Below are 13,419 nucleotides of genomic sequence, written 5' to 3'. Positions count from 1 at the left end.
TGCTTGCACATGTTCGTCCTGTAGGGATATAGCAACCTATGACTGTACAAAGTACAACAGATCAAGTTACAAAAGGTACTAAGTTTAAAGCTTGCCGAAAAGCCTCAAACTTAGGTCGAGGTAGAGCCTTCGTAAAAAGATCTGCCAAGTTGTCTTCAGTGGGAACATAAGACAACTCAATATCACCTCCTGATAATCGCTCTTTGACAAAGTGATAGTGAACCTCAATGTGCTTTGTGCGAGCATGGAAAACTGGATTCCGTGCAATAGCCAAAGCACTCTAACTATTAGTGAAGATGACGGTAGGAGCAGCCTGACATGCACAAAGATCTGCAAGTAGCTTCCAAAGCCAAACACACTCCACTGTAGCTGTAAAAGATGCTTTGTACTCAACTTCACAGCTAGAAGTAGCAATTGTACTCTGCTTCTTGTTGAACCAAGAAACACATGAAGTACCAAGCATAAAACAATTGCCACTATGTGACACACGAGTGTCAGAACAACCAGCCCAATCACTATTAGTGAATCCATGCATGACAAGTGAAGTATTAGCCCCATAAAGAAGGCCTAAATGCTGAGTGCCTTTAAGATATCTGAAAACACGCTTCACGGCATGCCAATGGTGCATAGATGGGCTGTGCATATATCTGCTCAACTGTGAGACAACATACTATAGATCAGGTCTCGTATGGCATAGGTAAATCAAACAACCAACTGCCTACTAATAGAGAGTGACATCGCATGTACCGCTGCCATCCTCAGAAGAGAAGTAAAAACCAGTCTCTAATGGTGTGGATACTGGCTTGCAATCCTCAAACTGAAAACCCTGCAAAAGCTATCCAATGTACTTGGATTGTCATATCAAAATGCCCCCCTCACTGCTAGCAAATTGGATGCCCGGATAGTAGTGCAAAAGACCAAGATTAGACATAGCAAATGTCTGCTGCATATCAATTTTAAAATCTGCAATTTGCTGAGCATGTGTCCCAGTCACAAGCATGTCATCCACATAAAGGACTAAAACTCGAATACCAAGCCCAAGGTGCCTACTTCAATCCATAGAGTGCCTTTTTCAAGTGGCATACCTTGCTTTCAGAACCTTCAACCTCAAAGCCAAGAGGTTGGGAAACATAGACCTCTTCCTACAAATGACCATGAAGGAAAGCTGTCTTAATATCAAGCTGATGTATCCGCCAATGAAAGTGGGCAGCAAAGGCAGTAACAATGCGAATGGTAGTGATCCTGGAAGTGGGAGCAAAAGTCTCCTCGAAGTCAATGCCATGCTGCTGAGCATAGCCCTAAGAAACAAGATGGGCTTTGTAACGATCCACTGAACCATCAGCTTTCCGTTTGATTTTGTAAACCCACTTAGTTCCAATGGCATTCTTGCCATGAGGCAAATCACACAACTCCCAAGTGTTATTCTGATGGATAGAATCAGATTCAGCTTGTAAGGCCTTCATCCAACAATCATTCTGAAAGGCATCTTGATGAAATAAGGGCTCTTCATTGCATGCTGTAGCAACCAAACTAGCATGCTCTTTCCGGACAGTTGCTCTCGTACGGGCTGGTAGAGGAGTATCTTGTTTGCTGTCTTTTAATGTGTTAAGGAGCCAACAGGGTACCTTTTTGGGCTCTTGAATTTCTGCTACTTCCTAGTCAAGAGCCCTGTGCAAATGATCCTGATCAATGATAGGCATATCAGGCTGAATTTCTGGCTGCACATGTGGCTGCAAATGACCAGTAGATGGAGGAGGTACAACCTCAAATGGAACATCATCCCAAGCATCGGATGGAAACGAATGCATCAAGCTGTCAAATATGTCAGGGGCATCAACAATGGGCTGTTTCTTACAGTCCGGCAAAGGCATAGTGGAAGATTCATCAAACACAACATCCCGACTGACAAAACACTTGCCCATGCGGGGCTGAGATAGCATATAGCCCTTGCTCTTTGAACTACACCCAAGAAAAATGGACTTGACAACTTTACCATCCAACTTAGTGCGTTTCTGTGAAGGCACATGAGCATAAGCTAAGCATCCAAAAGTCCTCATGTGGGAAATGCGAGGCTTATGACCCATCCAAGCCTCACAAGGTGTGATAGTTTGCAATGCCTTTGTAGGACATCTATTCAAGATGTAATTTGCACACATGACCGCATCCAACCACAAACTTATTAGGCAAATGTTTGCCTTTCAACATGCATCTGGCCATTTCTATCATTGATCTATTCTTCCGCTCAGCCACGGGATTCTTGTTGAGGAGTATAAGGCACTGTGCATCGATGATTGATGCCACGGGAAGCCCAAAAAACAGCAAACTCCTTAGACATGTATTCACCTCCCTTGTCTGTATTAAGGTGAGCAATGTGCAGCCCACTCTCATTCTCAGGTAAGGCAATAAACTGCTTGAAGCATGAATTTGGATTTCAATGCGAAAATCCAAGTGTACGTGGTGAAATCATCAATAAAAGTAACAAAATAATAGAACCCCCCCAGAGCTGCAACCCTCATGGGTCCACAAACATCACTATGAACCAAATAAAGCTTGCGTGAAGCACCAACTCTCCCATCCTTGGGACACGGTGCATCTTACCAAGCAAGCATGGTTCACAAACATGTTTGGTAGGCATATGCATTATGGAAAGATCCACAACCATATCTTCCTTATATAACTTCACCAGGGCTCCAAAATTGAGGTGTCCAAACCTCTCATGCCACAAATGAGTATTTGCCATGGTAGAATTAAGAGCAAAGGCATGTGCATCGGCAAGTGCAGCATCATCATTTGAACAGCTGTCATAAGCATTAAGTCTATAAAGACCTCTAGACAATGTGCCAGTCAAAACCATGGTAAAGGCATGTGTAGCATCATACACTGCACACCTCACACCATCAAAAAGAACCTGAAAGCCACATGTAGCAATAGCTGAAATAGAAATGAGGTTCTTATGAATGCCTGGAACATAAAGCACATGCTCTAGAGTAATAATACCACCAGAGACAGAAGTAAGAGCAACTTGCCCAATACCTTTCACGATATATGATGCATTATTGACACATGTGACACTACCCCCCTGAGATGTAAGCTCCAATGAGCTGAATAACTTCCTGCAGGAAGTGATGTGCTTACTAACACCACTATCAAAGAAACATGCATCACGAACATCTGAAACTGCCATACAAGAATCATGAACATCAAGATTATACTGACATGTAACCAAGAAAGCGCAATGCTGGTCTTGTGCGAAATAAGCAGACTCATGTTGATCTTTTGCACTAGAAGAACCAGATACTGCAAGACCAGACTCTTTCTTTTTCTTTTCAATGCTAGGCGCTTCCTGCATTCAAAAATATCATGCCCACGTTTCCTACAATAATTACATCTCTTCTTTTTGTTATCCCCTGAAGAAGAGGCACCATGTGAATGATCAGCATGGGAATGAGAGGGTGTTCCAATTGAAACCTTGTCTTTATCTTTTTGTTTGTGATGGGCAGCAAATGCTTGATCACTAGCCATAGAAGAATTGCGATTCACACGACTTTGCTCCTCCTGAAGGAGAAGAGCAACCAGCTGGTCAAATGAGAAATGATTGGCATCACCCCCTGCAACCAATCTCAATGTAGTAGCAAAGCCTTGATATGAATCAGGCAACCCATCAAGGATATTAGAAACACCTGAGAATCAAGCATAATCTCATTAATGCTGGCCAACTGCTCTTTCAAATTCTTCACATTAGTGAGATAGGCATCCATGTTACCACCCTGATTAAGCTTCAAATCTTTCAACTGCTTGCATAGATAGGCAACCCTCGCCTCATTCCACACCTGATACAAAGATGCAAGCTGATCCCATGCTTGCTTAGCTCTCTTGCAAGACTGAATATGAGGGATAATAACCTGTTTCACTGAAAGAGCAATCAAGGCATGTGCTTTGACATCACGACCATCCCACTGAATTTGCTCTTGTGAAGGAGGCAAAGCTCCTGGAGCAAGAGGTGTAGGTGTCCTAGCTGTAGCATTAGAACCATCACATGAAGAAGCAGAGGCTGTAGGTGTAGCACCAGAAGTAGCAGTGCGTGTAGGCCTGGTCTCAGAATCTGAAACAATATGCCATAGATTCTTGGTAACCAAAACATGTCCCATCATGTATGACTACATGGGATAATTGGTGCCATCAAGCTTGTCATCAGCCCCAATTAGCCCAAACAAATCATCTTTGCCACCAGACATGGTGCTGAAATACAAGACAAATGCACCAACTGGCAAAGCAAATGAGAGAAAGGCAACCTCTCATAATCAAGTAACAAAAATCTACCCAAGCGTCAAAGCTTATGCCTGGAAGACACTGCTATTCTAAGGTGTACCTGTTACAAGAAAAATCCCCAAAGGCAACACAAGGCCTTTCCAAAATGCAAATGAAGCAAGAATTGGAAAGAACCAATGCAACAACGGCTTACCCAATGATGTAGCCCGAAAGAACAGCAGTGAAAGGCTCTGAATGCGAGCAACTAAGGGCTGGAAATGAGAATTACAGCAAAATACAGTGCTCCTATGAGGAGGAGAGCACTTAGAAATGGAGAGAAAGAGATCCAATGGAGGAGAACTCGCAGCCCGAGGCAAAGGGATGCCAAATGAGGAAGAATGGACTCTTAATAAACTTTCTTTCTTTCTTTCTTTCTTTCTAATCACAGGGTTTTTACAGCCTCACACACCAACGTCCCCCTCCTAGGGTTGGCACTCTCACTGGATTCCACTCAAAGAGTTTTTGCCTTCTATGTACAAAAGCCATTATGGGCAGGATTATGGATTATGGATTTTGGTTATGGATGTTGTATTTATCCTAGGTGTCGATGCCCATGAAGTGGCTCCACCCATCATTTTCATTGTCTTAGCTTCTGTTAATCTCATAGACCCTTTTTTGTCTTTTGAAGACTTTAATAGACTGCTTTTAGTCTCATAGACCCCCCACTCCTCCGGCACGCCCATGGCACATTGCTATTTGCACCTAGCCCGATTGGCCTGAGATGACGAGGGTGCAGGCGCACCCCCCACCATGCTTGTGGCAGCAGCTTGGGCTGTGCACCTGCCCTTGGCAGTCCCATAGCTTGGCTAAGCCAAGCTGGGCTGCCATTGGAGCTTGGCCTTATCTAAGGCCCCAATAGGAGACCTCTACCATCGACTTCCCCCCCTCCCCTTTTTTCTTCTTCCACCTCTGCTGTGATTTTGGACGGTTTTCCCATGTCAAGACACCATCAAATAGAGAACAGAGCATGATTTCAAGGTAAACCTCATAAGAAAATATCTGATCAAAAAATGCAGCTTTCAAATTCATAAAATTTGAAATTTTGAATCCACAAAACAGGAAAGACCTTGAGGTGAGCATTCAGAATTTTAGATTTCAGCACAATATTCAAGAAGGGATAATGCAGGGCTAATTGTCCAGTATGGACTGTTCACCTGACAAGAAAACAAGGGGAGAAAAAGAAAGAAAGTATAGTGCCATTTGGGCAAGTGCACAGAAGATAAGTGGGGAGCATGTCAAAACATGCATAAATACCATGAAAGACATCTCCAAAATGCATGATGGTGATATTGAAAACTTATAGAAGGTGCTTGAGGATAGCAAAGAGGTAGATATTGATGCCATCAAACAGGAAATGTGTGCTTCTTTGGAAGAACAAATGAATAAATGGAGATCAGAAATGCAATACAAATGGGGATCCAAATTTGTAAGATGCAAAAGGAAATGACCCGCTTGGTTGATGCCAAAACCAGCCACAACACATTGATGATCAAGGAACTAGAAACGTAGATTGACAAGCTCAAGGATGAGAATGAACTATTGAAAGCCCGCAATCCACTTGAAGAAGGAGAGATCCGACCGCCTCTTGATGAGAGGAGCTGAATATGCTGAAAACAGAACATGAAAAGCTAAAGAAAGAGATGGCTGCCCTACATATGACAATCCAAGGAAAACATGAGGAGTTTTCTAAACAAATAGACAGAGGGAATGCTGAGATGAAAGAATGGAAAGAAGTGGTCAGTAAGGGCAAAGCAGCCCCAACAAAGAAAGAGTTTATCTCCGATGCCTTAGAGGAAGAGAAGAGAAGAAATAGTAAAGCACTAAATATAATCGTTAGAGGCCTCCCAGTTGGGAACACTGCAATGGCGGATGCTGAAGCTTTAATCACCAAGATGGGGGTCAACCTTACATTTGAGGCGGCTTGGAGGGTAGGAAAGGATGATGCACCAGCAAGACCTATAATTGTGAGATTTCAGACAATAGCAGAACGGTCTACCTTCATGAGTATAAGGGTACCTCTGAAGGGGACTAGAACCTACTTGGATGATGGTCTCACGCTCTTACAACAAGAGCATAGAAGGGAGGGGATGATCCGAGTGATGGCTGTGAGGTAGGAAGGAAAATGGGCTGTATACCGAGATGGCAAAGTAATCATTCAAGAAAGGGCAGAAAAAGGTGGAGGAGACACAGATAGTGTGCATGACAGTGTCAGGCCTCTGAGATAGAGACACAGGGCACGTTGAATATGGCTGTTTGGAACTGTAATGGCACCCTTTGGTCTGATTCAGGTGGCTTTTCAGAGACATACACAGATAGAGACATTATCTTCTACACCAAGACACATGACAGCCCAGAGAGAGGGCTGCCCACAGTGACAGAATATACCTGGGAATCAACTCATAGAAGAGAGTTGAGGAGAGACAATGGGGTAAGAGGCTCTGGAGGCATGGCTGTCCTTTTCAAAACACAGTTGAGACCACTCATATCTGCAGTATGGAAAGAGGAGCATGCGCATCATATGTGGATACGAGTTCAGCTGCCAGATGCCCGACTGATCTTCATTGTGGTATGCTACTTCCCCCCAGACACATCATCATATGCCCATGAGGTCACCACAGAGGGACACAGCCCATTTGAGACAATACATGATGAAATTGTAGAGTTCTCCAGATAAGGAGACACCCTCCTTCTAGGAGACTTCAATGCAAGGACAGGAGATAGACAAGTGGGCCCACTAGACTTTGCATAGTAGTGTAAGAGGCGCAGGCATCAGATAATACAAGCTCATCACACAAGACTACATGATGGAGGGGGTTGCCAAGTAATGGTTAGGAGTAAGAAAAGACAGCTTTTTATTGATAAACAGCAATGAGATACTCTTGTAACTCTCTTGTAGCAATTCATTGATTTTTAGGAAATGTGAAACCCTTAAGTTAGCAAGTCTATACACAAATTAAATGCCTGTCCAAAGATATCGATCTGACAATAGAACAGCTTATCAAGCTTCACAAAGCATATGAGATCCCTAGTGGTAGGTGACAAAAGGGCACACAGAATATCCACAAAAGTAAAAGAACTCACTCGCTTGGCCTCCTTCTGCACAAGACGGACTTCCTTGTACCCAATGAATGGACGAAATATGTCTGCATGTTCCCATTAAGTAATACTCTAAATTGCAATTTCATATATCAAAAAGCACCAGGTCCTCATCATGAAACTTCTTTAAAGTGTAAACCAAGTGAAACCTACGAGATAAAAAGCAATATGATTCTCAATGCACAAAGGCATGTGGGATTATATCCTATAATTAAAATTAGCCATCATGGCATGACAATAAACATTAGTCATCATAGCATGACAAAGGCAAGACAATCAGAAATCATGAAAATTCCCAAAATGACATGTGAGATCAAAGACCAAGTAAAATTATGATAAAACATACAAGTAGCACTAAATAGAAGAACCCACAGAGACTCCAAGAATATCAGTTTAGAAATTAGAAGCCAGAAATTTCAAACTGTCAACCTCTATGATTTGAAAATGAGAACCCGAAATGCAAAAAATGAGTGATACACTAGGATCATTTTATCCCCAGTTGTATTCCCTCACCAATCCTTCCCCATGTTTGATTGAATTGTGGTTTAACACCAACAAAATCAACCCAGAGGAGCTCTTGCCCTGCCCAAGCCCCCACCCTCTCACTGCTCCCCCTCTGCTCCCTCCTGTTACCCTACCACCTCTTCCTTCCCTGCCCCCAACTGCTGGCTGAACCCCTCCCTTGCCGTGAGCTCTCTCAGCCCTCACAGGGCTGCTTCAGACCCACTGGACGCCTCGCTCGCCTGCTCCCTGCCAAGCCGTCCCCCACCCCCTCCCGATCCTATATCTGTCAGGAAAGGCTAAATTTTGAGAGATTTTCTGAATACCTAATGGGCTGCTTTGTGTGGTGTAAGTTTCCTCAAGTAACTTCAAATAGCAATGAGTTTGTCCTATGCTTAAAGGCAAGAACGCATGTGTAAGCAACCTGCAACCTTCTTAGACTAACAAGATTGCATATGGATGTGATGCTCTTGAATTCATCTTGAAGAATATCACAAGATTGATTGTTTGGCCAAAACAAGAGCAACATAACTTATCATTTTTTAATGACTTCAACAACTCTTGTGTTTATTTGCTGCTTTTAAATTAAGCCTGATAAAGCCCTTGGGTTCTAAACTAAAACTAGTCACTAAAAGATATGCTACAGCTACTTAGCAAATAATGTGATTAAGGAGACACTCTACGAAAAAGCATTCAACCATTTAAAGGTTAATATACAACAGCTTCCATAACTAATCCGAATTCTCAAGTCTTTTTTGGGCTTCTTTAGCTATATTAGATGGAACTTTTGAAACTAAGTCATAAGTAGTTTTCATGCACATTTGTTTAAGCGAACTGTCTTGGTTAATTGACCTTTTGATGATTGTCAAACAATTTATAACATGACAAGATTGTACTTACTCTTGCCTATAATTAGCCTATATTGCTGTAAATACATAATATGATGCAACAAAATCAAAATGATGCTCCAACCTAGAAGTCACATCCTTTATAAATTGCATGGTCACCATCGATATCTTCTAGGGATACATATGTATGGATCAGCATTTTATGGTTAACTATAGAGAAAGGCCGAAACTAAAAGTTAGTCATTTTGTCAGATTCTATCTTAATAGAGAGATAAAAATAAACATTCTTGCCCTGCAAATAAGAACAAAAGTCATGACCAAAACATCAAAAAAATAGCAGCATATGTACTGACTTTACTTGGAGTTTATTGTCTTGTAGCTACAAGTTTAGAACTCCAAAGCAAGAACCCTTTGAATTGACTGATGACCTGACTAAAGCGCGTTTTTCAATGCCTTCTCGCTGCGTTTTGCTCAAGGCCCTTGGGACTCGGATTAGAGTCTGAAAACCCCTGGACTGTTGGTGAAGTAGCCAATGTGAAGAAGAGGTCATGCAAGTGCGGTGAGGCTGCATTGGTGGTCTCGACAATCCTCTGCCCCCATTGCACCCTTGTGTCTGTTCCTCCCTTCTGCTCCCTCTTCTCTACTTGTTTCCCCTCCCTGTGGATATCAGAGCATCCTTTTCCTTCCCTGAACCTTTTTGTTTTTTCCTTCTCTCTTCTCCCCAGTCTTTTCAGCACCCTGCCGCCCCTTTTTTGCCTCGTTTTCGTGCCTATTCTCCCCCTTTTACTCCCCTAGAACACTTCACACCTCAGTGCTAGTGTAATAGGTACAGGGACCCATCAGGGTCTCGCAGAGGAGCTCCATGGCAACATCCTCAACTCTCAAACCAAAGGACAAGTAGCAGATTGATCAATTGGTATAGGAACTCAATGACAGAGTATTCATGGGGCGTCTAGTGGGTCTTACTCCCACTAGACGCCATATTCAAGATTGGGTACAAGCAAGCCTCGCTCTGGAAGGAGATCACATGCCCATGCACTTTTACAAAGTTACTTGATCTCCTGGGACCTCACTAGGTTTTCCTTATAGCTTGGTACCGCGGCTTCACAATAAAGGACATGGAGACACAACATCATATCCCAATCACCTTGGAACTTCTTGGCTTGCCTTAGGAGTATAGAAGCCCCTCACTTTGTCTAGGGGAGGATCACTCTCTGCCATGCAACTTGTGCTTACGTAGTTTGTGCGGCATCTATGCCTTGCCCATAGCAAGTTTAGACCCAACATCTTGAGCTGCCCCATACAAACTATGGAAACATCAACAAGATGCAATGTACTAGGTCGTGGCCAAGAGAACCAAGTTTACTACAATCGCTTGACCTACATGGGAAATCTTGGAAGGAACGCGCTCTCTACGACAAGGGCTATCTACTAACCCATTGAATTATCCAATTCCACCTGGAATCCTAGATAGTGTGCCATCTGGCCACGGGATATCCGTCTGAACCCAAGATCATCCCTCCAAGTGAGCGCTTCCTCGGATGCTATGAGAGCCTCCCAATTCATCTTGGCTCCAAAATCCCTGCAATAGGTCTCTAGAAGGTGCCATACTCTCTCAAGGCTATCAATCGTGCCCTTCACATAGCAGGCCGTGTCATTTGTAAACTTTGAATCCAAGGGCTCCTCATCCCGATGGATCGACAAGAGCGTTCCCACAAGGCCAACCTAGCTGGTGGTTTTGAGGCTGAGAGATATTGCCTCACCCTCATCAAGCTCCACATCAATGACGATGTCTTTTGTGTGAGGTCATCTTTGAGAAAATCCACCTGAGAGACTGCTGCCAATACCCACATGTGCGGGGAGTGTCATTCTTTCCTTTATTATTGCTTTGCTTAGGCCTTGGAGGCTTCTCATTTTTAGGCTTGTCATCAATTGACACTTCGTTCACATCCACAGTCTGCTTCTTGGCGTATAGGCACTTGGACTCATTGTGACCATACTTGGTACATGTTTTACAATATTTTGTCCTCCTCTATCCTTAAGGTACTGGGGTCTGATGATGAGTCCATGCTTAGAAGCCTCTATTGTAAAAGGCTCTGTACCTGGAGTAAGACCTTAAAGGTGAGCTTGCTCAAGAGGACTTCGTTTTGCATCTTTGGGTCTCTAATAAGAAAAGAAGAGATAAAAGACAGAGTCAGGCTACGAGACAGAGACCAACTTCCATGGTTACGAACCCATCTAGCCTCGGTCTTCTGAAGAGACAACTGAGCGCTCACATATATGTCAACAAGCCAATAGCAGTATAGGTCTTACTCCCTCAACCACTCTATGGAAGACAGGTCTCTCTGAAGGGCCCTCTCACATGCTTGTAGAGCACGTCTATACTTCAAAGCCTAGGTCTGCATCTCTAAATACCCTAAACTCCCAATGAGCCCATCCATCCTACAGAGCTGGTAAGGATGTTGCAATTGGGAAGCTGATTGGACGGGTTAGATATAGCTCCATCTACCACCTCCTTCCCGAAGACAGGTCAACTACCCAACAAGAAATTACTACGGTCGCTATCAAACTAAAAAATACAGTGACTAGGGGAGGAAAAACATCCTAGTAACAACACTTAATATAAGTATTCATTATTCTTTGAAAGAATCCCTCTTCAAAATAGTATTTCTTTAGGAAACATGGTTTTTGCACTTTTATTTTCACTAAAACTAGATAAAAAACATATAGACGTTGTAAATTTTCTTGTTCATAGACATTCTTTGTACCCCTATAATTACCTAATAAGAGTGTTGAAAAAGAATTCCTTTAAGAAACATCCCTCATAATCACTCTCAATGTAATAATATTATACATATAATAACAACTTATTAAACACATTTGTATAAATGACAAGAGCTTCCTAGTATATTTATAGCATAAAAAACAAGATATTTATGGATATGTTTCTAAAGAAGTTAAAATTACTATAAATAAATATTAACTTGGGCTTATATATCTACTCTTGTAAAAGTAAAGGTAATATTTAAGGCTATAGATGCAAGAATTTGCAAGATATAACCCCATAGATGTGCTCAAGTGGCCCTTTTCTAATCAATTTGAGTGGTTGAATGGCTATATTTGGACATTGAATATGAAAGTTATGTTGCTTTCAAAAGTATTGTCCAAGGTAATTTCGCCAGTGAAACTACCTTGGAAGACCTGCTTCAAAGCGATCTCGCTAGCGAAACTACCTTGGATGGCTTGCTTCAATGAGCTTTCTTTGGAGAAACACTTTTGTGAAGATAGGTTGAGAGAGGTTTTCAATGTTACCCTCTACATGTGTGTTTCTTTAAAAGCCATCCCATTATGTTATTCACCATCACCAAATATTTATGTAAAGATTCATGTAAAAAATAGGCATTCTCATAAAACTTTCCATATTTCTGAGGGAACGTATGACTTATTTTGATCCATTTTTGCCAAATTTTTACATAGTTGGAAGCCTTTTTTTGTGATCACTTAGATGTTGGGAAGATTCGCTGGAAAAATCGTTGTTCCCACAATTATACAGTGTTTTCAATAAAAATTTCAAATAATGGACTTGACTAATAGGATAGAAATAAAGCTTATGTATAAAATAACAAAAATGCACTCCAAAAATTTATACAATAATTAATTTCTTGTGCAATAACAGAAACCAATGGTGTAGAATTTCTATCACCATGAGTTACAAAAATGTCCATTTACAGCCTATAGAGATAACATGACTCTGTAAATAACTTACTAGTCCTCATGCTCATCATAAAATCGTGCTTTTCCAAGCATTACATCATATTTCTCAAGATTCATCAAGAGGATATCCTCTTCATAATCTTTCATCTAGAGCTCGCAACAAGTAATACTAATTGTTTGTTTGCTCTCGTTAACTAGACGCACTACATGCTTGTGGTCACTTCCATGCTTGGAGTTTCTGCACCAGATAGTTTATAAAGTTATGAGTTGAACTGCTATCGAGCAAGATGCACACTGGAGTTTCCATGATTGATCCAATAGCGCTGGCCAAAAACATTTAGTAAATTTAGAATTACAATTATCCTTTTTCCATGGGCAATCTTTTTTTTGTGAGAAGAAATCTTTTATTTGTAAAATAATTACATTCATAGTTACTTCGAAAAAGAAGTAACTACTACTCAACTAAAGATCTCCGTATAAGCTGTATACACATCCTGATCAATCAAACGAGTCTGAACACAATCATAGAATGATTGTTGCAGAGATCGTTTGAAAAAAAGAAAAGATGAAAATAGTGGGTCACCAAAGACTCTATGATTTCTGTCCATCCATAGAGTCCATAGTGCCCAGTAGCGTACCCATACAAAAAATAAGTAAAAACCCTGTCTCGCTGGATGAAAACCAAACAACCAGAAAAACCTGCCAAAAGTAACAGTAGGAAATCTCGCTTGAAGCCTCTGTCGGATGAGAGCGATGAAGTCACAAGTATGTGGACAGGACCAAAAGATGTGAAGCACAGATTCAGTAGAGTAAAGGCATCTGTGACAAACAGCCGGAGCAATATGTCTGTGTGCGAGTAACTGGCCAGATGGAAAAATGCCAAGCAGAACTCGCCAAAGGAAAAGTTGTTGCCGAAGAGGGACTTCGTAATGCCGAAGGAGACGCAGCCGTT

At 41.9% G+C, this 13,419-nt stretch overlaps 1 protein-coding gene across 10 annotated transcripts in view; it reads right to left on the bottom strand.

The window, feature by feature from the left end:
• Positions 1-13,419, bottom strand: part of LOC147893185 (RNA-binding protein 1-like) — a 93,341-nt gene that overhangs the window by 27,746 nt on the left and 52,176 nt on the right. For all 10 annotated transcript variants that reach the window (XM_087385927.1, XM_087385936.1, XM_087385928.1 and 7 more), the window contains one exon: positions 7,390-7,451. In XM_087385927.1, coding sequence (XP_087242053.1) covers positions 7,390-7,451 — 62 coding nt within the window. The remainder of the gene's footprint in view (positions 1-7,389; positions 7,452-13,419) is intronic.

This window comes from Dipteris shenzhenensis, chromosome 15 (assembly GCF_047967505.1).
Source record: "Dipteris shenzhenensis isolate YYH24624 ecotype China chromosome 15, Dip_SZ_1.0, whole genome shotgun sequence".
Classification (NCBI taxonomy): domain Eukaryota; kingdom Viridiplantae; phylum Streptophyta; class Polypodiopsida; order Gleicheniales; family Dipteridaceae; genus Dipteris; species Dipteris shenzhenensis.
Note: the sequence above shows the minus strand (reverse complement) of the source record. Positions and strands in the feature narration are given on the sequence as shown.